The following is a 25116-nucleotide window of genomic DNA, read 5'->3' on the forward strand; positions in this document are numbered from 1 at the left end:
CATGAGAAGAATTACCAACTGTCTGAAAATTGGAATTGATCCATCATGCTATGATGCCAAATACCAATGGTGATTCGTGAACGGGACGAATTCTGCATGGGTTAAGGACGGATGCACGACCCAGATGAAGCAAAGAACCGAAGTAGAAGCTAGGTTTAACTTTACCCACGCCTGTAAGCAGTTTAGGACCTATCCTGATTCCTGAGTTCTCGCACGGAGTAGTGAGCATGGCCGCCTTGAATGATTGAGCACATCGATAATGCAGTGGTAGCGCCACACAGAAAAGGATAACTTTTCGCTGGAAATCACATCACAAGCCTCTCTCCATTGAGCACATAGCCGCTGTTGTGCTTGGTCGCGGGATGGTTGTTACTTTTATCAATGGCTCAGAGCAATCCGAATAATTCGCGATGATGACGACGACGAAGACGATATTGGTAAGTAATCACATAGATCCCAATTTCGGAATGCTAGGTGACTAGATAGTCAACGTCTTGAGAGTTTGGATAGGTGTGATACCAAGAGAAGTTTAACAGAAGATTGACCAGTGATAATCCGAATCGATAAGAGATCCCGAACTTTTTCACAAATGGATGAAAATAAAAAAGATTACATAGTCCCCTCCCTACCTCGTACCATACCTAGCACATATTATTACTCCGTACCGCCACACCGTTTGTGTGTTTCTTCTAGATGACGCAGCACGCAGTACAACATGCTTGAAATCCATGTCATATCTTTCGGCAAGTGTGCCGGGACTTTTATGAAAAAGCAGCGTGCAGAAACACTCTGTCGGCTGCTTGAGAACCCTGTTAATTAGGTACATAGCAAAACAACAAAATCTTCTGAAAAAAAAAAAAAAAAAAAAAAAAAAAAAAAAACAACTTTATCAACGTTTGAGGTGGAAAAGAAAGGATCGTCAACTTCCCTTTTCCAATTTGTTGTGATTGTGAGGAACCCATGGCCAACTTCTTATTTTCAGTGACCACGGTAACTCGGGATTTCGGAATTTGTGCTCCTATTGGAGAGATCTTCTGGATATAAACTTCGCCCAAAAAAGAAACTTGAGCATTAAAGGAGTACTTTGTAACTTGTAGGGTGTCTGTATCCGGGAAAAGACCTGTCACCAGCCGGACGTGCGGCTTTGGTTGAGTTTCATTGCCTCACGGTCATACTTGGCCGCATAGCATTCGTGGACGAGTGTGCGAAGGCAGCGTGGCTGTTCTGAAAGTGATGAAATGCATCAGGGCCTGAGCTGGCGGTAGCGTGTGAATCGATTGACAAAGTAGGACTTAGTAGGACAATGTTTTGAATGTGTTGTACACAGTACATGATACTGCATTTGGCTTGCTAGGTATTAAGTTGTTTGAGGTAGATGATATCACGGAGTAAACCGTTTCTTGTGTTATCAGATGGTGCGTTGGTGACATGTTATTGAAGAGTGGTAGGTAGCATTGCGAGGTTGACGATGCGAAGAAACTTCGGGATTCACAAATGGATGGTTGGATGCGTCGAGGGATGCGTGACGAAGAGGTTTGGGAAGGTTCAATCTTTATTAGTGGAAGCGGTTTCGAAGCAGCATCGAGCTTCGCGCATCAATGCTGTCGAATCAATCCTGTTTATTGCCTACATAGCTCACATACAAGCGGAAAGCATAACTGCCACCCATAGAAAAGATGATTAACCCAAAAGCATCATGAAAGGATGGCGAGCTGTGAGCAGAACCCAACCTTGCTCGCATGCCGGCCGGTAGATGTAAGCCTCGTAAGTTTGTCGATTCGAGATGAATTAGGAATCAGGAGATAATGCCATTTTCATCTATTCCATCGCCTACGCAGGAAGTTCGGCAAAACTCGAAATGCACAATAGAAGAATTACTCTTGTTCTTTCGGAATTCGAGAATCGAAAGGGTAAACCCAATTGAGTGACCAGGGTACATTTTATTGTCTGGCGACTGCTAAACACCTAGCTGGGTATGGTTAGAAACTTGTGACTTTTTCTAACATGACATAACCCCCTTTACAGGAGAGTTTGGTAAGCGTTCGGTCGTCTACTCATTGCTCAACCAAGTCATGGTACATATACGGTAGATAGTTTTGTACAGTGACAGACAGCATTTGGCCCGGGACCGAAAACATAGCGACTCAAGAGTGATTTCGTCGCTGTCAATGAGACTCGGATGTCGATTTTGGGAAAGTAACTTTGAGAGGGAACCGTTTGTAGACTGCAGTACATACTCCGTACATACTTGCTACGTATTGAGATTTGACATGAGAGTAAAAAGTATCCCGAGCTAGCAAGAATAGGCCATAGTCAGCGGCAATTATTTACGTTCTACGCTGGATCAAGTAGTAAAACACGAACTCTTTACATCACAGAAGCGTATCATGTGGGAAATATCGTGATAGATCGAGCAGCAGCATCTAGATACTAACAAGGTACACACAACTTACAAGATACCGCATTTCCACGAGAAAGCATACGGTACCTAGGTAGCGATAGATGGACACGAGAGTCGATACTACGATCGTAGAGTGACATTAGAACCACCTTCTGCCCACACAAGACGTACTGAATATTTTGCTCTAGAAAGTACTGCTACTCGACGACTAGGTACATGGACATGACAAGAGTTTTGGAAGCCGACATCCAAACTCTAACCCGTCCGCAGTACCTCTGTCTGTCGCTACCTTGTCCTGTCTACTCGATCGTGCTTGCCATGTCAATGCTTTGTTAAGCTAATGCATTTTCTCGCTCTCAACCATCATCCCATCCTCACCGTTATAAATCCAAACTATTCTATTTCAATCCATGAACGCGAAGGAATATTCATTGGCAATCCCTCTCATTCATTCTATCACCGAAAGAGGAACATATCTTCCGTAAAGCGGCATTATCTTATTGATTCAGGGAAGAAAATCCTTACTCATTCACCGCACTAAATACCGAACACTACCTAGTACTATTCAAATTTTCCCTTTTCCTTTTTTTTCCCTCAAGAAGAGACAGAGCGAGAGAGAATTTCTTGTGACGCCCTCTCCACTCAAACAGACGTCCGTCGTTTTTTCTTCTCCATCTTACTACCTTTCTTACCATCCATCTTCCAACCCACCAAACCTACTCAGTGTCCACTCTTATAACTTTTCCCATCCGGTTTGAAGATTGATCGAGGAAAGGTAAAAAGGCAACAAGCATACCTTCCTTCCCGCATCCCACCCCCTCAATCTCCAGTTTAATAGACGCCGTGCTACAGAGAGACAGCTTTCAAACTTGGCGGATTCTTATTTTTTTTGCTGGTTCCTAAAAAGCGTTGAAGGGACCCTGTTGATCGACCGCATCCTCATACTCGCAAAAAAAAAAAAGTTCCCCACCACCGCGTTTATTTGCGCCCATCTTTGGACGGATAAAGTCTTCTTTGGATCCACTTATTGCTTCGAACACGAACAATTCAGAGTAAACATCTTGAGCCTCAAAGCAAGACTTCGTCGCGCTTCGTTCAAGCTATCCATTCTTCATAACGGCCTCGATATCATATTGGTTACGGCGCGCATCATTCTTGACGCAGGGACCATTCAAACTTTCTACGGCTCAATCCCATTGACAAGACGCTGCAACACGTACATCCGTTGACGGAAAAAAAAGAAAACTCGAAAACTTCACCTGTAAATATTTCGACGCGACAAAACCAATTGGGTCGCAGTTTATCATAGTTCAATCTCAAGAACTAGATATCAAGATTCAGTCACATCGACCGTATAGCGAAAGGTTTTTATGATTGAGTAATCGATCTTTCAGTCAAGAAAGCCCGAAATAAAAAGTCCATACTCGTAATGGACAACGCCCAATATCATTCAAACGCGATGAGCAACGGAAACTCGCCATATTCGCCGCTTCCTGGTATTTCACCGCACCAGCTTCAACACAATTCGAACTTGCCTCCTCACACTTTGCCGCCTCTTCAACCGCAGCAACACGCTGCCATGCAACAACAACAACAACAGCAGCAGCAGCAGCAGCAGCAGCAGCAACAACAATCATGGAGCGCGCCTCATACTCCCCGCACCCCAGGCACTCCAAACACTCCAGGATCTGCTAGTTTAGGATATCAACAGGTCGGGGCACAATCAAGGCCTGCTCAAATGATGTATGGAAATTCTTATCAGCAGCAACCCCCGCAGCATCAATACCGACCTTCGCCCTCGATGATGCCCCAATCGTCTGGTGCTTTATCACACAATCAGCCGATTGCTCCTGCTCCTGCAAATAGTCGAGGCCCCCCTCTAAGACCAATGCCGGCGAGTAATGTCCCACAACATCTGTCGATGCATTCGGCTTACTCTCAGCCCAATATGCTACAGCAAGTGCTTGCAGAAGAACCTCCTACCCATGTAGTGGGTTCGCAGGGTCGAAGAGGAATACTACCTAGTGCTCCGGGTCGCCCGCAGGTCACTGCTACTGGTCCTGGATCCACAAAAAATGCCATGATCCCCGCAAAGGATGCTGATGGAAAATTCCCTTGTCCTCATTGTACCAAGACGTACCTTCACGCCAAGCATCTTAAGCGTCATTTATTGAGACGTGAGTATCCCCCCAACATTATATCCGTCAATTCTTGAATGAGTCTTAACACCCCCTAGATACTGGAGATCGTCCGTACATGTGCGTGCTTTGTCGTGATACCTTTTCTCGCAGTGATATTTTGAAACGCCATTTCCAAAAATGTTCAATTCGCCGTGGAAACCCTACAGGAGCAAGTCACTTGTCTCATGCACAAGCACATCTAAAGAAGTCACACCCGGGACCAAAGGCACATCAGACAATGGGCCCAGAATCTGATATTATGGGTATGAATGGCATGAATGGCATGCCAAACAATGGTATGCCAAATGATGGCTCAATGCACCCATTTGGTGTCGTTCCTGATGGAAGTATTGCCGATGCTAGCTCTAACCTAACAGATGATCAAGCTTCGAAAGCTTCGAACGACCTTCAGCGACTAGGCAACCCCGATAACAGAGACCGAAGAATTGGTGGACCTGCTGCAGGCGGTTCAAGTCGATCGAGTTTTGATCAAGGTTACGGAGGAGGGATGCCGAGTACTATGTCTTCCGCTATGAACCCTGCCATGGCATTCAGTATGCCAAATGGACAGAATGGTCATTCTTACAGTCAGAGCTACGATTTTGCTTCTCAAGGCAACACTGCTAACTTGCATGCGCAGTCGATGGAGGGAATGTCAACTGTTTCTAACGGGCGACCTCCGATGCCTGTCTATGCAGGAGCGAACGCCAGCCAACATTCGATACTCGAATGGCCTCACATGCAATCGAACGGTCAAAACAACTTCATGACTCCTTACAACAACTCGAACCTCGCGAACCAACAAATGCAAATAAAACAAGAACCATACAACTCGAACCTCGCGAACTCACAAATACAAATAAAACAAGAATCTTCTAACCACGGTTTCCTCACTGGTGTCTATCCTGGTGCTTCCGATATTCCTGGCTCTGATTTCTCCAATTGGAATATTCCAGCACCAAATGATCCGCTCCAGCAAATTTCAAGCCAATTGCTAAATTTTTGCCTTAACACAAATCCACAATTCAATGCTCGTAGCCAAGAAATTCGAAAATTCCTCTCGGCCGACAATATTAAACACTTTCTTGAACAGTTTAGCAATTTCCAGGGTCATTTCCCTATTATCCACATGTCAACATTCCGTATCACCGATTCTTATGAAGGTCTTCTACTAGGTATGATCTGCATTGGTGCAGTTTACTCTGATCGTATGAGCCCAGCCCAAGTCCGCGAGATGATGGAGATTGTAAAGATGGTTATAGAGTCCAATTCTCAAGTCTACTCAGTAATTTCTCGCGCGCCAAATGCTGAATATGCCAATGAACCAATCGGATCATCCAAATCTGAGATTGAACAAATCGCAGCAATTTTCTTGATGCAAGTGCTCTTCACATGGCATGGTACACCACTGCAGCGCGAGAAAGCCCGACGTGACTTCCCTATGGTCGTTTCCTTGGCCAGAAGGGCGGGTCTTACCCAACCAATGACTACAAACTCTTTCAGCGTCTTGCACCAAGGTCATGTAAACGTCGATGCTTTTGTTGCCGCAAACTTTGATTGGAACGCGTGGGTTGAGCAGGAAAGAAGATCGAGGCTACTTTACATGATCTTCCTGTTGGATTCTGCTTTGGTATTATTCTTCAATATTGCTCCTTCATTCGATGCGCTGGAGATCCGCCTTCCTCTTCCCGCCGATGACGCTGCATGGGAAGCTCGCACTTCCGCAGAGTGCGCCGATGCTCTCGGGCTCAATGGTGCCGCGGTCTCGGCCCAAAAGAACCCTGAAGGTAGCCGTCGACGCAAGCAGCCAGAAATGCACACCGTGCTTAGAACCCTGATGCATCACACATATGAGATGCAGCCAGGAACCACGAACTTATTCTCTAAATTCGTTCTGATTCATGCCCTTCACGTACAATTGTGGACTGCTCAAAAACAGATGTCGCAAGAATCTGGACAAATCACTGCATCCTTGAACAGTGGAGCAAACACACCATTAAGTCAAAACGACTGGGTAGTTAGGAGCGGGGATCAAGGCGGTAGTGGAGCACCAAGTGCAAACAACAGTGGGCGAGCAACTCCTGTTGACGGCCAATCTCCACATTCTCATCAACTTTTGAAAACTGTTACAACCGCCTTTGAAAAGTGGAAGAAAGCTTGGGACGAAGACATTAGTGTCCAATATCCACCAGGATCCTCTTACTCTCGCCGTTTCGGATTCTGTCGCGATGGTGCACATTTTTACTGGCTTCAGAAGTGTATGCTTTCTCAAAAACCTGATTGGCAGATGCCTTCGGATCAAAGATTCACTCATGTGATTCAACTGTTGAAGTTTTCCAAGCGATGGGCCTCCACTGACACAGCAAAACGAGGAGAGGAACCTGGATCAGTCAGTGACATTGACAAGGACTTTGGGGTAGCGAACTTGACACTTGACATGGCTCAATTGTTCAGGCCAGTAAACGCAAAGATCGATTCTCCGGTGCAGGGTGTACATACCAACATTTAAGAGCGAAATGACACGAATAATACGTTTGGGTGGGGCAACTTATAGACGGTTTTTATTGCATTGCATGGGCGTTGTTACATTTTCCTTTATTTTACTCCGCTCCATCCAACAGCGTCGAGATTTACAGAGTACATTCGATTTCAAGAAAAGTTTGCGTGGTTTTATATATTAGCATTGCATTTGGCGGCGAAGGGATGAGTTGTGATTAGAGGCCCAGCAATTTATTTCATTCGCATTTGTTGTCCCTGTTCAGCAGGACAACATCAGATTTCGGGAATGGGGAAATGAAAGAAAATGTTATAGACGGATACCAGCTTCTTTAAGCGCTGCATTAGATGGCCTTGCTTTTTTTTCCTCAATTGGTAACTTGTTTATAGAGACGTTGTTATGATGGGTTGTTGGAGGGGAAGATGAGATGTCCTTTGACCGGGATGATGAAAAGCATATGAGACGATTTGGGTGGAAGAAAAAAGGATTGGCCTTCGCTCACGCAACAGACAAGGACAAAAAAAATACAATATCACCACACCGAAAACCTACACTTTGGTACTGCAATCTAATGCAGCTTTAGCTTTTTGCTTGCTGGATGAGATAGTTGGCGGGACGGAAAAGGGGCGCGATTGATAGATATGGCTGTATGTATCTTTACATGCAAAACTTCTCTATTTCTTCACAGCTCAGCTTTTTAGGGGGTTGCGCTCGCTTGCTCTTTTCAGGTGTTTGTTTATTCTTTGCTACTTTTACATTGCGTCACACAACTTGAGGGGAAAATTGGAGTGGAATGCATGGGTATATTGGGATGGGTTAAGATAAAACGATTGATTGGTACCTCTTGATGAAACTCTTTCGTTAGGAAGAGAAGAAATTCGGGAGGTATTATATTATATACTAGATAGGATCAAAAAAAGTTTTAAAATTTATAAGTTCTTATTTACTGCTTTTACATCCTGATTGTGTTGTGTTTTGTGTGTGTGAGATTGGGGAAGTGATAGAGGATGGTCGCAAAGATATATGTACTTTATGGTGTATGGGACATGGAATGAGTATAGTAGCTAAAGTAAAATTGTAGGAAGGATTTGTGAAGAGGGATTTGAAGGATGAGAGATTTGACTTGGAATGGGATGGGGAATACTCTTTGGTAGATATAGGACATGATACATGGGTTGGAAAGTATGGAGTAGATGGAGAGGGTTTGGGTTTGGGTTTGTCTGTGTGAGGGGGGCGAGGGGAGGGCACGGAGAGGAGAGGAGAGAAAATGAAATAAGATGTGGCTGGAGAAAATCGTGAGATGGAATGGGGGATGGGGTGTAGGATGAGATTTTGAATCTGAATGCGTAGTTTCTGCTTTGGCTTTTGGTTTGGGTGGGGGGGGGGGGGATGTCCGGATTTGCGGGTGGAGGAGGTGGGTGGGTGGGTAGGATTACTGTGTTTGCTATGTATAGGTACTAGCGCGCATAATAGCTAGGGTGGATATGGGATTGTGAGATTGTGAGATTGTGAGATTGTGAGATTGTGAGATTGTGAGATTGTGAGATTGTGAGATTGTGAGATTGTGAGATTGTGAGATTGTGAGATTGTGAGATTGTGAGATTGTGAGATTGTGAGATTGTGAGATTGTGAGATTGTGGGGAGGGACGAGAGAGGAGATTATGATATCGCAGTTTCCTATGTGACACATCTTCATATTGATTTTGATCTCCTCTCCTCTCCTCTCATCTCACATGTTGAGATTCTTGCTTGAAGTTTCATATCGATGGGTATATAGGTAGGTACCTAGGGATTTGAAGTCATAGGAATACTGTATGTTACTGTACTGTGCTGGTGTATGTAGTATATAGTATCTTTATAATAATGATATTTGTATATTTGTTTATTTAATGGAAGATTCTGATTGTGAGATGGGTATTTTCGACACGTTTATTTGGGCGTGTTAATATAATAGTATGTAAGTATTCACATTTCCGAGTGGAGTGAGTAAGATTAGCGACTTAGCGAGCGAGCGAGGGAGGGAAGGGGGGGGGGGGGGAGGAAGTTGCATATCCAGGTAGGTAGGGATCTGAGATGCTATATATGAAATCTGGATTAGAGAGAAACTTGTATAACTTATAAGTTTATAAGATAGGAAGACCCCTAGGTATCTAGGTATTAGATATCTATCTAGGTATTCAAACCTCAGGAAAGATCCATACAGGATAGGATAGGATAGAAATGCGAATGCAGGAATCTATAGTCTGTATACCTAGTAGGTAGATGATGAATCCCTAGACTTTATCTACCTACCTACCTACCTAAATACCCCAACAAAATTTGGAAATACAAAACACACCAAAAGTTCTCCTTCTTTTAGTTTTTCGCCCGCTTCACAATTACATACATATTCACCATATATATTCATCTATCTATTTATCAATCTATCTATCAATCTATCCACACAAAACAACCTACATTCCGAAATAATAATAAATCTCACAACCATCTAATCTCAAGACCTGCGCGAGTAAAGTTTTAGATAATAAAAGCTCCTAAACAACAGACAGATCCCATCTCCAATAAAAAAATTCCAAGCGACACAACCGAGTCTAGGTAGGTACCTAGCCTAGGTATTTCAGATATACAACAAAATATCTAAGACTATAACTAGGTACCTACCTACCTACCTAGGTTGGTAAGAGGATCTGCTCATTTAGAAGAGATATGTGAGATGAGTGAATAACTTGGAGTAGATATTCGCTCTTCAGACGACAGGAATTTAGTAAGGGATGAAAATAAACCTCTAAGGTTGCAGCCGAACAGCTTATAGAGAAGAGAGAATAAATATTGAAGATTTGGAGGGGGGGGGGATTGCAAGGTATTTTATTGGCAAGTGACCAAGAAAGTCGAGCTGTCCACATACACTTAGCGAAATGACTACCAGAGCATCACGTTTCCTTCGTTCACATAACGATAAACTCTCAAAATAATATGCAAAGAATCAATCTTCAATTAACTCGATATATCATGTATTTCAACACCAATATATGGAAAGAAGCTGTCTGCAATAATAAACACTAATGAATCGCTCATCTATAAAAGCGCCGTTGAAGGCAATGATATCACAAGTCCGTCCAAGTACGTGCCCCATTCCATTAAAAAATATTGGCCGTTGCTTTTATAAACCCCCACCCATTCCCTTTCATTCCATATTAGAGATCGTTGAGATCCCTTTTTGAACGCCAAACTTGTTGAAGTTTGCCCATAAACACCAGCGCTAAATGCAATGTTAAATGCCATAAAACCATTGTGAACCCATCCTCATGCATGTTGAATCGTAAAATCGTGTTGAAAAAGTTTTAAGGAAGTATAATCATGTTGAAAGTATTAATGGCCATTGGCCTCTCCGTTTGTCAGTGGGACGGTTTGGGGTTCGATAAATCGTACACCCTCAACGTCACCATTCTCGGAGGTTTCGAAAGATTCGTTGAGATTCTTTACAGTGAGCCCATCGAAAAGTGGGAAGAGCCCATGTGACTTATGGAAGTCGTTATGAACTAAGTTTTATGTTAGCTTCATTTATAATCTCAAAATTAGAGATTGAGAATCAACTCACCAATGTTGACAAGATACCATGAATCCATAATGGATTCAATGAGTCCACGACTTGGGCTAAGTGCAGAATGGCAATGAGCCCAGTCTGTTCCCAGACGGAATGCCTCATCTTTCCATGCCAAGAAACTAATAGTCTCGACAATAGTAGGTTGAACAATCTCCTTACCAGGGAACACTCCCCAAGTGACAGCATTTGGTCCATCACTTTGTGCGTTTGTTTGTACATCTCCGGTCTTCTTGACAGCATAGTAAGTCAGATCCGGTTCGTGCTGAATACGACGCACTAACTCTGGCATCATATCAGGAGCGACCAAAAGTTCCAAATAAGCTTTCTGGTAGACATAACCATTGGTAGGTCCCCAACCATAAACAGGATCAGATGACTTGACACCGTCAACAGCAGGCTGAGAGTTGATGGTAAGAAATCCACGTCGATTGAGCTCAATCAAGTCAGACTTAATGATATCTGCTTCGCTTGAGATTGGAGCTTCACTCCAAGGAAGACTTTCTATGCTATTTTCAAGGTAACTGACGAAGAGTTCCGCGATGTCTCTGATAGACTTAGGCTGACCCCAGAGCTTAATGTTCTGTTCATTGCTGCCCTTCAACCCGATTCCATAAGCATCCAATTCACCGAAAGCAGGAGATCTCGAGTCTCCCCATCTACCGTTGGGGAATTCATCCCAGTCCTGGGTTCTAGCCACATAAGACTTGTTTCGGTTTTTCCAGAAAATTGGACGAACGTCTTCCTCTCTACGACCAAGGCCAAGAGATTGTCTCCATGGAAGTGCATGCTTCAATGGACGTTGGTTTGATGGAGTCAAACGAAGTTCGTCGAGCACCATACGAGTTGCCTGAGCCAAATTCATCGTGTAGAAATGTAGATGATGTACTCCAGCTTCAAGAATTCGACGACACATCTCAGCAACCAGATCTTTTCCGATGTTTCGCACAGCGGCATCATCATTCTTGACCTCTTCGAGAGCTGCACTCCACTTTGGTGGGATCTTGCACCCCATATGGTTACATCTTCGAAGGAAACTTGCGTACGTGTTAATGGGCATGATTCCTGGGATGACAGGAACGTTGACACCTCTTGCTTTGACTTTTCCCAACCAATCGATGAAATTGTCGACATCGTAGAACATTTGTGTGACAATAAAAGTGGCACCCGCATCAACTTTCTCCTTCAAATGATCTAATAACAGATCTTCATCGTCCTGGTCATCGCAACCCTCGGGATATCCAGCAACTCCAATATCAAAGTGATTGCCATATGTTTGACGAATATGGTGAACAAGATCTTTCGCATATTGAAATCCTCCTTCAGTTGCCTCCCACTTTTCCTTTTCTCTTGGCGGATCTCCTCTAAGAGCAAGAATGTTCGTGCACCCAGCTTTGTAGGCATTTCTGAGAGCTTCATCGACCTTCTCCTTTCCCATGTCGGTACAAGTTAAATGCATGCAAGTCTCCAATCCATATTGCGATTGAGCCACTCCTACCATCTCACATGTCAATTGAGCGAGACGGCCACCTGCACCCCAGGTAATATCAATGAAACTAGGTCCTAAGCCATGCATGCGGTCCATGCGATCGTAAAGATTTTGTACACCTTGAGCAGTTTTTGGTGGGAAAAATTCGAAAGAGAAAGAAGGGTTGCCCGACCTTTCGGCCTCTGAGAGCATGTCTTTGATGTGCATCTTGAAAGTCAAGGATCTGCAACTGACGTTGTTGTCGAATTGATATAGAAACTGAAACCAAATGATGTTAGCAATAATTCATTGAAGCTTCTGAGAAACATGGGCGGTGAAGGCGGCGAAGGCGGCGACAAACCGTGAGGTTGTCAAATTTGTATCGACCCCGCAACGCCTTCACCAATAGCAGAGTTAAAGCCCTGAATAACCCAATATAGTTTGGCAGATTGAATGCAAGGGCCGGTAGTGAAGTATGGTACCTTTTTGTTGCCTTTTTGTGAAGATATACTCTTTTCAAGTAGGCTAGACTAGATCCTCGAAATGATAATAAAGAATGAAGAGGACTAGATGGATACTAGCCAAAATACCTTTTACGAGCCCAACGATCTGCTACGTCTCGCAGCATGTACTTGGATTGCTTTGTGTTGATGATTGTACTACGGAGGTTTGCTGCAAACAAATTGGTGGTGAAGTACTGATAGATGTACAAAGCTCAGAGAGGGAGGTGGTAGAAAAGGTTCCAGAAAATTATATAGATAGATGTCAATCGAGACAAATTTTGGACCAATGATGGTGTATCAACTCCACATTTCGTAGTTGGTTCCAATGGTGGTGCAATGAATAAGAGAACAATGAAGTCTCAATTCTCGATTCTCAATTCTAAAGGCAATTGCAATGAAGCTGCGAGCACGCAAGCAGAATGATAAGAGAAGCAGACAGATCTTATCAATACCTATTACCTAAGGACCTTTTTAACACCACCACACTGTTTGAAGTATGTTTGTTTGTACAGTACCACCATTTAATTTCGCGGAGGTGAGTGTTCCCTACAAAATTTGTCACAAAAACTTTCGGGCGCCGAGAAAATTGCCCCTCCCCCTCCTACGGCACGGCATAACGTTACATTTGACCATAATATAATGTTCCGACTGTATGGAGACGAATTTCTATACCCCAGTGTGGTATATATGGACTCCGTGAAATCAACGTTCAAAAAAGGCATCACCATCTAATGTTGTTGTTATTATTGTCATTGTGTTGCCCTATGTAGCTAGAAGTATCTCTTGCTTTATTTCTACATGCAAATCGTCACAAAGGATTCGCTTCCAGTATCTCAACAACACCGCCAATAAACATGAAAGTATTAACCGACGCCAGCACTCCATATTTTCATCCCTGGATATCATCACAACATGCCATGCCAAATTCTAGACCGACAAGAATGCCAACTAAACGAAAATACTATTGTTGTCCCACACCATCTTCATCAGTCCGCAAGCCATTAAATTGAGTGCCTTGATTGGCAGTGCTCAATCTTGCACATAATCCCAGTAACACCACAGTTTCCGTGGCAGCATAATGGTTAAGAGCATCTAACAAAATTTGCAAATGCTTGCTAAAGTTGAACTCATATTTTCTGATGATCTCATACATCTTTTCGAGTCGAGCTTCATCGAAACCTCCTTCGGAAGATAAGTTCCCATTGTTAGGTTCTCCATTTCTAGCACCTCGATCACGCTGGTAGCGAGACCATTGCTGTGAGTTCATGGTACTAGGTCTTTCTGTACCCAGTAAATCCGTGTCAATTTTCTCCAATTCTCTTGAGAGCCATGAAGTAAATGTTGCGAACATGGTGCAGGTTGACATAAGTTTAGAGTGGATCTATGAAGCATTAGTAGAGCTCAAAGTAGCAATTATTATAGATGAACATACCCTCAAAAGTCTGCTGTTCGTAAGCATGCACTCCTTCATACAAGTATCAAGAAAGTCGACATGATCTTGCATGAGTTCATCGACAGTTCTAACAGCTGGTGTTTTCCCTACTTTATCATCTTCTTTCGCATTGAGTCTAGCCATCAACCCCTGCCAGTTTGGTTCGATAACTTCAGATGTACAAAAGTAGAGAAGTTGCTGCACAAATACCAGCATTCGTGCTCGCAAGGTAAAGACTCTTCGCTTCCACAATTCAAGGTTTCGATTTGAGCTTTTGTGAGACCAAGTAGCGGCTCGGTTGTGAGTTTGCCAGCAGGTGACAAGTTGTTGCTCGAGATAACGCAAAGACAACAAATATCGAAAGAGTGCTTGATATCTCCAGACTGTCTTCCTACTGATGACAAGAGATACTGGAAATGGGACAGAATAATCGAGTTGAAGAGAAGTAAACCCTACAGCAGCCTTATCGTTCTCCGTGACTGGTTGAGCAGGAGTTTGTAGTGATTCTCCCTGTTCGATACCCGATATATTGACTACTCTGGTCAACATATTTGTTAAGCTTATATCATTCATCTCAACTTTGATGTCTTCCTTGAAGGGATCCTGGGCAGCGACACTTCCAGGTTGTCGAAGAACAAGATCCAGTAATGACTGAAGCTTACTGGTATTAACAGCCTTAAGAGGTTTTCGTAACTCAGAATTACCGAGCTCAAGGAAATAAGAGAAGAAGTCCGAGCGATCCAAAAAGAAATAGTGCTTCAAAGACCTTAAGCGTGCAGGTAAGGAATGAGCAGTCAGTAGCAAGTTAAGTAAAGACTCGTTGGCATGCGCGTAGGCACTATTGACATTTTCCAGAAACCGATTGTCATCAAAAGATCGCGGGACGTCTTTCACCTCTTTGCTCACATCGACACCCCCACATTCACGGACGACATTCAAATATTTACCGGCCAAGAGAACTTTATCTTTCACACCTTCCAATTGAGGGGGTACGTCAGTATCCCTAATCGTGTATCGTCTCTCCCAGTACTCGTCGGTGTAATCTTCCTCCAACCTCTCCCTCTTTATACTTTTCTGTTCTCTCACTAGGAACTCCGCATGAGGGTCTTTGATGCTTCCGTGATGCAACCACTCATTGAGCATCACCATATAAGGCCGACTAGCATCTCTCAACAGTGAAGTCAGGAGAGATCGAGCGGCCGGATCGCCAGACATTGTCTCCAGTCGCTTTGTGATGAGACCCAATACGCTTCCACCTTTGCAAATCTTTTTACCTGGAATATTCCCAAGCCCAAGGTCTCCACCCTCACGGAGACTTTCTAAGATATTTTCAAAATCATCCATTCCATCCCCATCCTCCTCATCCTCCTCAAGCATGGAATTTCTCTTCAATATTTCATGGGCAAGCGAAGATAACTGAAGCATCATGTGGCTCGTAGGAAGAGTATGGAGGTTTAGAACGTGTAAAGTAAATGATGGATTGGTAAGAAATTGCGTCTCGAGCTGAGCGATCAAAATGAGGTAATCTTGTAGAAGTTTCCTCATGGCAGCACATAATGCATGATTGACAGCTCCAAACTCTTCCCGGCTTTGTACTTCAACAAAAGCTTCAGTTGCTCCGTAATTCGTAGCCATCTTGAGCATAGTCGTGGTTAGGTCCTGTAAACTAGGGTCCAAGCCTGGTAAAATCCTAAAGCTGGGACCCGCAAGACGATCCTTCTCAATGAGGGGATCATAGCCCTTCCCAAATCTAATATATTGCCCTTCATAGCCCATGAAAACAAATAGAAGATCCTCCAATATAGCTGCCTCTTGTACTTCCAGGGACAATTCGTGGAGGGGCTGAGGCTGTAAGGCTTGGGGAGCTTGGGAAGCAAGTGGTGGAATGGAGATTCTGGACGCCAATGGCGCGGTTGTATGCGGCACTAAGGATACTTGGGGATCCCATGGTAATACTAAAAACGTAATGTTTAGAATAACTGTAGATTTTTTCCCTCAGAAGGTATCTTACCAGGTTGAGTTTCGGCTTTTGATGCTTTTAGCGGAATCTCTTCCCCGCGCGATCTAGATGTATCATTGGTTCTAGGACGTTCCGTAGGCGCGCGACGATCAGGACTTCTTGTTCTAGACGTTACTGTCTCTCTACTTGAGATATGTACCCGTTCAGTCCTCCTCTCCTCTACCCCTCTATTACTCCGTTGTGAGCTCGATTGAGCTCTTCGATGATTCGATTCCGTAGCTCCTGGTGGTGGTGAAGGACGTCGACGTGCATCTGGCCTCTCATTCCTTGTGCCAGCCAGGGCGGACGGCGGGCGAGATCTAGGATTATCATTCGACCTTCGCTCAGATTGTGAAGAAACTCTAGCTTGCGAAGACATAATTATCACATCTGGGTTTGTAAATTATGAGCACGAAGAAGTCGAGAAGATCTTAGATTGAGAATGGTAACTAATTGTATGCGACAGTAAAACCGTATATCTCCATTGCCGTGACTATCAATTTATTTTCTATAAGTCCTATCTTCCCCTCTCTTCACGCGTTTGGATACAATAAACTTCCTTGAGAGACGTGTAGATTACGCTAAGCCTATTTTACCCTAGTAATTTTGCTACCAAAACCTCAGGAACGGGCCATTTGATAGCTTCGCATGCCTGTGCTTGCCTAAAGTAGCTCCTAAATCTGATAGCTACCAACCTCTGCAACAAGCTGTTCGTTCATAACGTCAACGTCCTGAAATTATCTCTCCGCGAATACCCTCAAGCCACTTATTTTCATTCAATCAGCGCAGCATTCTATCGAAACCTCATCTCTTCGCCAACAAGCACATACCTTCTCTTACTTTTGCCAGCGGCTGTTTCTCAAGATGTTTATTGCAAGATCTGAATATGGTGAGTTACTTGAAGGCTTTCTGCGGCGCCTATGCCTTCGTTGTATCAACTAACAAATTCGCAGATCGGGGTATCAAGTATGTCAAAGTCTCAGCTACAACAAGCATCCCGCATTTCAGTTCAATATTAATATAATCCCAGCACCTTTTCCCCAGAAGGTCGTTTGTTCCAAGTAGAATACTCTTTAGAGGCCATCAAGTTAGGATCAACAGCAATAGGAGTTGCAACCGGTGGTGGAGTGGTTCTTGGTGTCGAAAAGCGCGTAACCTCTACTTTACTCGAAACATCTTCCGTTGAGAAGATTGTCGAAATCGATCGTCACATTGGATGTGCCATGTCAGGACTTCAAGCAGATGCACGATCAATGGTAGAACACGCCCGAGTTGAATCTCAAAACCACAGCTTCCACTATAACGAGCCTCTAAGAGTCGAGAGCTGTACTCAAGCCATCTGTGATTTGGCATTGAGATTTGGTGAGGGTGCGGATGGAGAAGAGAGTATCATGAGTAGACCATTTGGTGTTGCTCTTCTGATTGCTGGATACGATGAGGATGGACCACAATTATACCACGCTGAGCCAAGTGGAACCTTTTATAGATATGATGCAAAGGCTATTGGTTCAGGTTCAGAGGGAGCTCAAGCCGAATTACAAAACGAGTTTCACAAGGTACAACAAAATACATGATCACCTATAGATGATTCTTCGCTAACCTAAAATTTAGTCACTCACAATTGAAGAGGCAGAAACTTTGGTGTTGAAGACGTTGAAGCAGGTCATGGAGGAGAAATTAGATTCAAAGAATGTGCAATTGGCTAGTGTTACTAAGGAAAAGGGTTTCCGAATTTACACTGATGAGGAGATGGCAGCTGTTGTTGAACGCTTACCTGCGAATTAAGATTTCGAATAACGAGAAAAGTCTGGATTCAATCTAACATGGACTAGTCAATTTTAGACATCTTAATTGACATGAATAAATGACATTAATGCATATGGAAGTCTTACTTGTGGAAGATTGCTGGACTTTATATTCCGCTTGTAGTGCCGGTGTACCAAAAATTACGAACAATCAAAGCTGCGATATACCTAGAATTTCCTGGGAATTCCCCCTACTAGTGTACGGGAAAAAAATGGACGAAACAATGTCAAATCCTAACTTTGGAACTCTTCAATTACATATTTAAGTTATCTCTTATTACGGTCAGATTCTAATGATATTCTTCAACATTACTGTCCAAATCTATGGATCAAAGGGTCTCCAGGTTCAGATGCTTAAGATTTCGAAGAGGATTATATGTTTGACAGTATTGTTTTTGCGTCTATAAAGCTTGGGAAGTTTTGAGCTCAGTGAATCGAATTCTACAGTACATCGATTTGGGTGGTCCCTCACAAGGACGATAAAAGAATCTCCTGAAGTTACCTTCTAGAACACTCGAATCTCCTTCACTCGTAGAACAGTTGTAGAGTACCTTGGTGCATCATTTATCGCTTGCGTTTGAAGATCGGCTATATTCAGAGCATCGCTTCTCGAGCATGCAAAACCTTATATACAGAATGATCAAAAAGAATAAGATATTTCCATTTTTCAACTGCGACCTACTCAACATCATCTCTAAACACACTTCAAAGTTCAGACCTTATTCCCATGATCCTCCCGAATCAAATCTGCCGCCTTCCCCGCAACCGCATACATAGTAGTCTGACGATTACCTCTCGCAGACACAGGGAAAATGCTCGCATCCACAATCCTCAAATTCTTCGTTTCATACACTATTAATTTTTCACTCACAACTCCTCCTTTATCCAAGGGTAACATCGCACATGTGCTTGTTGGGTGCCATGCACTCAGTGCTGCTTTCTTCAGATATTCCTTGACAGCATTGAGATCCGTAATATCAGAAGGGGCGCCGTGATTTCTCTCTCCGGAAGGTTTGAGAATTGCGGAAAGACGAGGGAAGGAAATAATCTTGGAAATATAGCGGACGTGGCGAGAGAGAATTTCGAGATCGAGGGGATGAGAAAAGATGTTTGGGATCGATTTTTGGAGGAATCTCGGGACTGGAGCTGATAATGTGTGTATTTCCACGGGAGAGCGGATGCAGTAACATACAAGCGATGGTGAGATATTTTGCAGGCGAATTGGCACCATCCTTAGTATCGCAAGTTGCGCTTGAATTTTGCTTGTCGGTGATATCGCCAGAACCGGTCTCCGGGATGAAATTCTCAAGCGCGGCGTGGGGGAAATATCCTCCGGAGCCTTCGGTTGGGGTTCGGGGAAGAAATTATACGAATTTTGCATGGGATTTTGAGAAGGTGTCTTATTCTCATCTCCCGTTCCATATCTCTTGAATAGCACTTCTAAATTATCTCCGCTCTTCTCTGTCATATACGCCCCCATTGCCTCCCCAATCGCAGTACTATCCTGTCGTGCCAACGCATCCATTGTTTTTACACACTCTTCTACGTCAAAAGAAGATCCAAAATTGAGATGATCCTGGAGATTCTCGCCCACATTCCCATTGTCGACGAGTACCGGAATACCCAGACCCGAAAGCAGAGCCGCAGAACCAATCCCTGACAGTTCAAGCAATTTGGGATTTTGCAACGCACCCGCTGCGAGGAACTTCTTTTCTCGCACTCACGCTATAGCTTTGCGAGTCTTTGGTGTACGAGATACCCGTAGCGAGCACATCACCCTTCTCATCTCTCGAATCCGAAAACAGGATTTTAGTCGCCAGTGTAGATGTCACCACAACAGAATTCTCACGCATCGCAATAGATGCATAGTAGGTGGAGATGAGTTCGCGTTTTTGTCGCCGCGTCAATATTCATCGCGTTGATGTGTCTGCCTACCGCTTTTCCGGGAAAGGCATCGCTGGAAAGGTCCCAGCCCATGTGTTTCCATATGTCTACCCAGGCCTTTGGGAGCCCGTTTTTTTTTCTTCCGCGAAGGAGGCTTGCAGGGGTCTGGAAAATGTTTTCTGGATTCTGGAGATCGGGGTCGACATAGGAGAGGGGGAGGTTTTCTATGGTCTCTAGGGATGGAAGTGTAAGGGTGAAAGATTTTTGATAGTAGGGGAGTAGGGAGTCCCATGACCAAGAGGGATTTCCGAGAGATCCTCAGGTGTTGATGCTGAAACGGGAGTTGGCGATGAATGCGCCGCCGTTGAACCTCCTAGAAGCCGGCCTTGGGATAGAAGGACTAACTTGCCGTTGAGATGTTTCTGGGGTCTGTTAGAATCGTCTTCTCGTCTTCTATTTTTAGGTATTTTTATCCTGAATCCAGTGATCTCGGGCATCGATCGAGTATATCATATTCTGAGGAAGAGAGGGGGGGGGGGGGGGGGGGCGAAAAAACAAAACAAAACGGGAAGATAGGATAGAAAGATACACAAGGGAAATCACAAGAGCACACCCGCGGAGCGCTCAAAAACGTCCAATCAGTCTCTGTGCCTAGATTCGCAAGCCAGAGACCGGGTGTGATGATTGTGGGGGAGGAGGAATAATCATTTCCTGCTTCGAGAACGAGGACACGGATGGATGGGTTTTGAGTAAGACGGGTTGCTACGACTTTGGGGGGAGGAAGAGAAGAGAGTTGGTCGATGTTTCTTTGGGGAGTGTACGAAGTTTGAAGAGAATGAAAGGAATGGGGATGAAGGAGAGGGGAAGAGGGAAGGGGTAAAATGGTGGACTAATCTTGATTGATTATAGAGAACGGAATATACATCTACATACCTAGGTATACATACCAAGTCCCGAAGTTTCACCCCCAACAATTCGCACAATCATACGTGTATCCATCTCCAGATCATTCTGCAGAGAAGCCAAATAGGAAGCAGAAATACCGTTTAGGATGGAGGTTGCTGATATGGCGAGTGAGTATGATGAAATATTTCTTCTGCTTCTTCTTTTCGAAATTCAAATGTTGTATATCTTTGTTTTCGAATTGAGAGATAGATGTGTGATGTGATGTAATGTGATGTGTAGGAAAGGAAAGTAAAATGAAGTTGGTAAATATATATAGGTATTGGTTCTCTCTTGCTTTTTCTATAAATTTTAAGAGATACTTTTTACTTCATATCCCAAGTATCTATATCTATTTATCTATTTATCTATTTATCTATTTATCTATTTATCTATTTATCTATTTATCTATTTATCTATTTATCTATTATCTATTTATCTATTTATCTATTTATCTATTTATCTATTTACTACTTATTATTTACTATTTGTTATTTACTACTTGTTATTTACTATCTACCAACCTACCACCCACCTACCTACCCAGTACCTACCCATCTCAACAAAATACAAAATACAAAGTACGCACTCATATATCCCTATTCTACAATAGATACCCCTCACACTCCTCCAAATCCCACATCCCACATCCAACAAATTGGCACAAGTCACAATATCGCTATGTATCCCACTCCCTCCCAACCCAACCCCAGAAAATTACCTCGCCTCCTTGTATGTTTGAATAGGTACCACATGCATATTTATAGAGATTTGTTTGTTATTTCGATAAATAGACTTGATAGATATCTAGATCCAAATATATGATTTCCCGCTCTGATTAACCAACCTATGGAGAATCCGATCGATGGTGTTGTGATTGAAATTCAAATTCAATGGTGTGGAGTAGGTAGGTCTAGTATACATCTGTCTCGTACAATAAAGGAGAAGAGAGACCGGCAGTCATTCTACCTGTAATCTATAAACACAACATCCACAGAATTCCCAGCCTATTTCTCAGAAAGGAAGACCCCCCCTCCCCAGCCGAAAAATTCACATCCACCGCCCCCCAATCCATCACCGACCAATCCAACGTACTGATATCCGCATCAATCAGCCCCATTCCGGGGGTATCTATATATGTGCCCAGTCCAGATGATGCCGTTCCCGATGCAGAAGATCCCAAATCCTCACCTAGCCCATAGAACGCCAGAGACGGCACCCTCGAAAAATCAACTCCATCCCCATCCCCATCCACCTCACCAACATTCTTCTCCATCCTCACCTCCCCTATCCCCGCCAATTCCACCATCCTCTGCCGCACACTCCCCACAATCCCCGGTTCCGCAATCTCCTCCCCCATACTCCTAAAAGCCAGCTCCCGCACCTCCCAAGCCTGCAGAATGATTTTCGCAAAAATGACGAAAAAAGGCCCGGGTATCTCATCATACAGGGTAGAGTTAAATCTCGCTTCATAATTCGCCGTCATGGCCTCCCAAGCGCGCTCTGCTTGTTGACTCAGCGGTCTGCGTTTGAAATTCTGCACGATTTGGAAGTATGCCGGGAAGGGAAAATACATGTTGGACATCCACATGAAGCCTTTCGCCAGGGGGGGTGTCATGAGTTTCGTATCGCATTCGAGCATCTTGAGGGCATGGGCGATAGTAGCATCGCGTACCAAACCCACTTTTGAAGAGTGAGTTTTGCCAGATAAGTGCCAATGTTCTACCAAGTGCCATTTGGCAAGACTCATTCGCGTAGTCCAGATAGTGGTGAAATGGAGTGGATTTTTCGGATCACAGAATCTGAGATATTTTTCCTCAACCATCTTTTCTAGATCAGTGAGCTCGCTGCCTTCTGGAGTAGGGTTATGCTGATGATGTTTGGCTGCGGGTTTTAGAGCAGGATTATTGAAATCAAGATGAAATGTGGTATTTCGAATAAAGTTTCCCATTTCGCCGCGTAAAACGACAAAAACCGCCTCGGTTGGTTTCGGCTGACTTTGCGGAGGATCTTTCATCTTGATATGAAAATCAGAATCGCTCGCATTAAGGGGGACTTTGCAACTCCAAGTAGGAGTCAAGACGACGTGCTTGGAATCAGCGATTTCGCCGATCCGAGTATCGTAAAGTACAAGTGACCACCAAAGTCTTCGGCGCATCTCAGCCTCTAGAGGATTGAGTTTAAATAAAGCGAATTCGTTATGGCAATCCATACGTTGCGCGATTCGAACAGCAATTGCCAGTAAGGAAGACAGAGATTGAGGGACTGATTTGGTTCTGAAAGACATCTGAAGCGGTTAGAAAATAGATACGTTATGGCCCACTACACTTACCAGGTAGAAAAACAAAGCAGTCAAGGTGTCTCGATCATCTCTGTTCCGTAGGAAACCACTATTCAAAAGACCCTGCTGACACCCAAACTGATATCTCGTCAAGAGGTCTGGTTTTGATGCGTAAAACATAAGCTGGCAATCTTCGTAGGAGAGACTCGAAATTGCCACGCAATAAATGCCAAACATTAACGCTTCCAGCTGAGGTTTAATATTCCGGAGATCACCGGCGGCTTCTATGATCTGTGCCTGGAGACTGGGAGTATGCGTAACCTTGAGTAATGGATTAACATTTTCTAGGTAAATTTGCCAAAGTCTGAAAATTTGAACTGGTTCGGGATGAAAAGTAGAAATATCGACGTTTGATACACGTGATCCAAACAAAAAATTATCGTTGTCAGATATTTGATCCCAAACTTTTTTCACATCGGCTTCACGCACATCGTCATCATCAGAATCACTGATATTATCAGGTTCTCGAAACTAAGCCACAGTCAGTGAATGGAGACGAAATCATAAGAAATGACTTGACTTCATACTTCTTGACTCATAGCGTGCCACAGATTCCTAATACTGTTAGTGGGGGCCAAATAGCTTCTTGAAAATTACGTACATAGCCTCGTGTGCTTTTCCAGAATTGGTAGTTGATGGAGATGGTATGTTTGTAGTCGCTTTTGGCTGTTCATCATCGGAATCATTGTGACTTTCAGTATGAGGAGATTCTTTGTGAAGTGGCTCAAACTTGATATTATGTTGGCGTAGAAGATCTTCGTACTTACGAAGACGATCTAGTAGTTCTCGTTCTGGAAACCTGCGTCGCCGCTGACGAGGAAGTTGTGTTGCTGGTGTACATTGTACTCGTGACTTGACGCAGGTAGAACAAGGGTATCTGCGATCACACTTTATTTTTCTCTGTTGACAACGTAGACAAGCGAGTACACGTTGTGGTTTCGAAGATGAGGTGATGGTCGATGTCGCAGGGGACATGTCTGAGGTTCCCTCATCTGGTTGAATAGGTGGCACTTTTGACATGGCTTACAGACAGTTCGTGTAGTATCACAAACTTTTGATATTATTTAGAGAGAAGTCTGTCTTCAATTTTGAAAATTCGGTACTGATGGATGAGGCATAGGCAGCAGCCAAAAAGGAAAGAGCCTCAATCAGACAGTGGCGGTGATGATATTACAAGCGCCCATATCTATGTCTTGACATGCAGAATGATTACTTAAGAAGCTAAAGAATGCTGGTATATTTTACATCATGTGGCTTGTGAAATCGAAGCTCGAGGTTGTACGTACAATGAGGGTGTGAAGAATAGTCTGCTGACTCATCATGTACGTCTAACCAATCATACTCTTATAAATCTTGCTAGCGGACTTAACCTAACAAATTCAAAATCAATATTTATCATATAACTAGCACCAAAGAATGAGGTAAACTCATCTCGCTTCAGTCATACTCAAGCAATGGATCATCTTCTTCGAAATCGAATGACGCTCCGCTAGGCCACTGCCGTGGAGGCTTTTTCGCTTCGCTCTAGTGTTTGGGAATCGATCGAAATTCATATCTTACTCATGTAGCACGTTGAGTTATTATATATTGGTTCGATCTATAGGAATCAGTTGACGATTCTCATAAGTAGATACGCTTATAAGTATATAGTCATGCCCATTATTTGGGATGTAGATATGATTACTAGATATTGATACTATGTAAATTTCATATAGCACCTGCGAGCCTTCATCTCTGTTAGGAAGAAAACAACCTATACTTACTAAAACATCAAGTTTATTCAAACATCAGCATAAGTTCCTGGAAGAATTAGCTTTACCATACCCAGAGCCTCTACATCGCTATTGTACTTTTGTTTAGCACCACAATCCGACCCCACGAACCATGCGCTGCCTCGAACTCCCCCCATTAAACAATCGCAAGTCTTCCACTTCTCCCTGCCTTCTGTTAGCTTTGGATGCATCTCAAGTTATGCTCATCCCAGGCCATCACACAAATATAACATGCCTCGGGAATTCTTGGCCCAATTACTAACAGAAAAATTTCACAATAAGAAAGTCGAA

At 43.6% G+C, this 25116-nt stretch overlaps 6 protein-coding genes across 6 annotated transcripts; 2 read left to right on the forward strand and 4 right to left on the reverse strand.

The window, feature by feature from the left end:
- Positions 1-3830: 3830 nt before the first annotated feature.
- Positions 3831-7090, forward strand: EAF02_007608 (uncharacterized protein; the record flags this gene model as incomplete). Its single annotated transcript, XM_038903656.1, has 2 exons — positions 3831-4578; positions 4638-7090. The coding sequence occupies 2 exons, from the start codon at positions 3831-3833 to the stop codon at positions 7088-7090; spliced, it is 3201 nt and encodes a 1066-aa protein (XP_038756470.1).
- Positions 7091-10447: 3357 nt separating this feature from the next.
- Positions 10448-12375, reverse strand: EAF02_007609 (uncharacterized protein; the record flags this gene model as incomplete). Its single annotated transcript, XM_038903657.1, has 2 exons — positions 10448-10617; positions 10677-12375. 2 exons carry the CDS (start codon positions 12373-12375, stop codon positions 10448-10450), a joined length of 1869 nt encoding a protein of 622 aa, XP_038756471.1.
- Positions 12376-13611: 1236 nt separating this feature from the next.
- Positions 13612-16460, reverse strand: EAF02_007610 (uncharacterized protein; the record flags this gene model as incomplete). Its single annotated transcript, XM_038903658.1, has 3 exons — positions 13612-14031; positions 14083-16037; positions 16094-16460. The coding sequence occupies 3 exons, from the start codon at positions 16458-16460 to the stop codon at positions 13612-13614; spliced, it is 2742 nt and encodes a 913-aa protein (XP_038756472.1).
- A 485-nt stretch (positions 16461-16945) lies between these two features.
- EAF02_007611 (uncharacterized protein) lies at positions 16946-17866 on the forward strand (the record flags this gene model as incomplete). The annotated part of the gene is made up of 4 exons (XM_038903659.1): positions 16946-16970; positions 17035-17047; positions 17112-17637; positions 17693-17866. The coding sequence occupies 4 exons, from the start codon at positions 16946-16948 to the stop codon at positions 17864-17866; spliced, it is 738 nt and encodes a 245-aa protein (XP_038756473.1).
- A 732-nt stretch (positions 17867-18598) lies between these two features.
- EAF02_007612 (uncharacterized protein) lies at positions 18599-19411 on the reverse strand (the record flags this gene model as incomplete). Its single annotated transcript, XM_038903660.1, has 1 exon — positions 18599-19411. One exon carries the CDS (start codon positions 19409-19411, stop codon positions 18599-18601), a length of 813 nt encoding a protein of 270 aa, XP_038756474.1.
- A 2277-nt stretch (positions 19412-21688) lies between these two features.
- EAF02_007613 (uncharacterized protein) lies at positions 21689-24073 on the reverse strand (the record flags this gene model as incomplete). The annotated part of the gene is made up of 4 exons (XM_038903661.1): positions 21689-22999; positions 23045-23524; positions 23581-23608; positions 23655-24073. 4 exons carry the CDS (start codon positions 24071-24073, stop codon positions 21689-21691), a joined length of 2238 nt encoding a protein of 745 aa, XP_038756475.1.
- Positions 24074-25116: the final 1043 nt, after the last annotated feature.

Source organism: Botrytis sinoallii (assembly GCF_014898435.1).
Source record: "Botrytis sinoallii strain Bc 23 chromosome Unknown BSIN_013, whole genome shotgun sequence".
Lineage (NCBI taxonomy): Eukaryota > Fungi > Ascomycota > Leotiomycetes > Helotiales > Sclerotiniaceae > Botrytis > Botrytis sinoallii.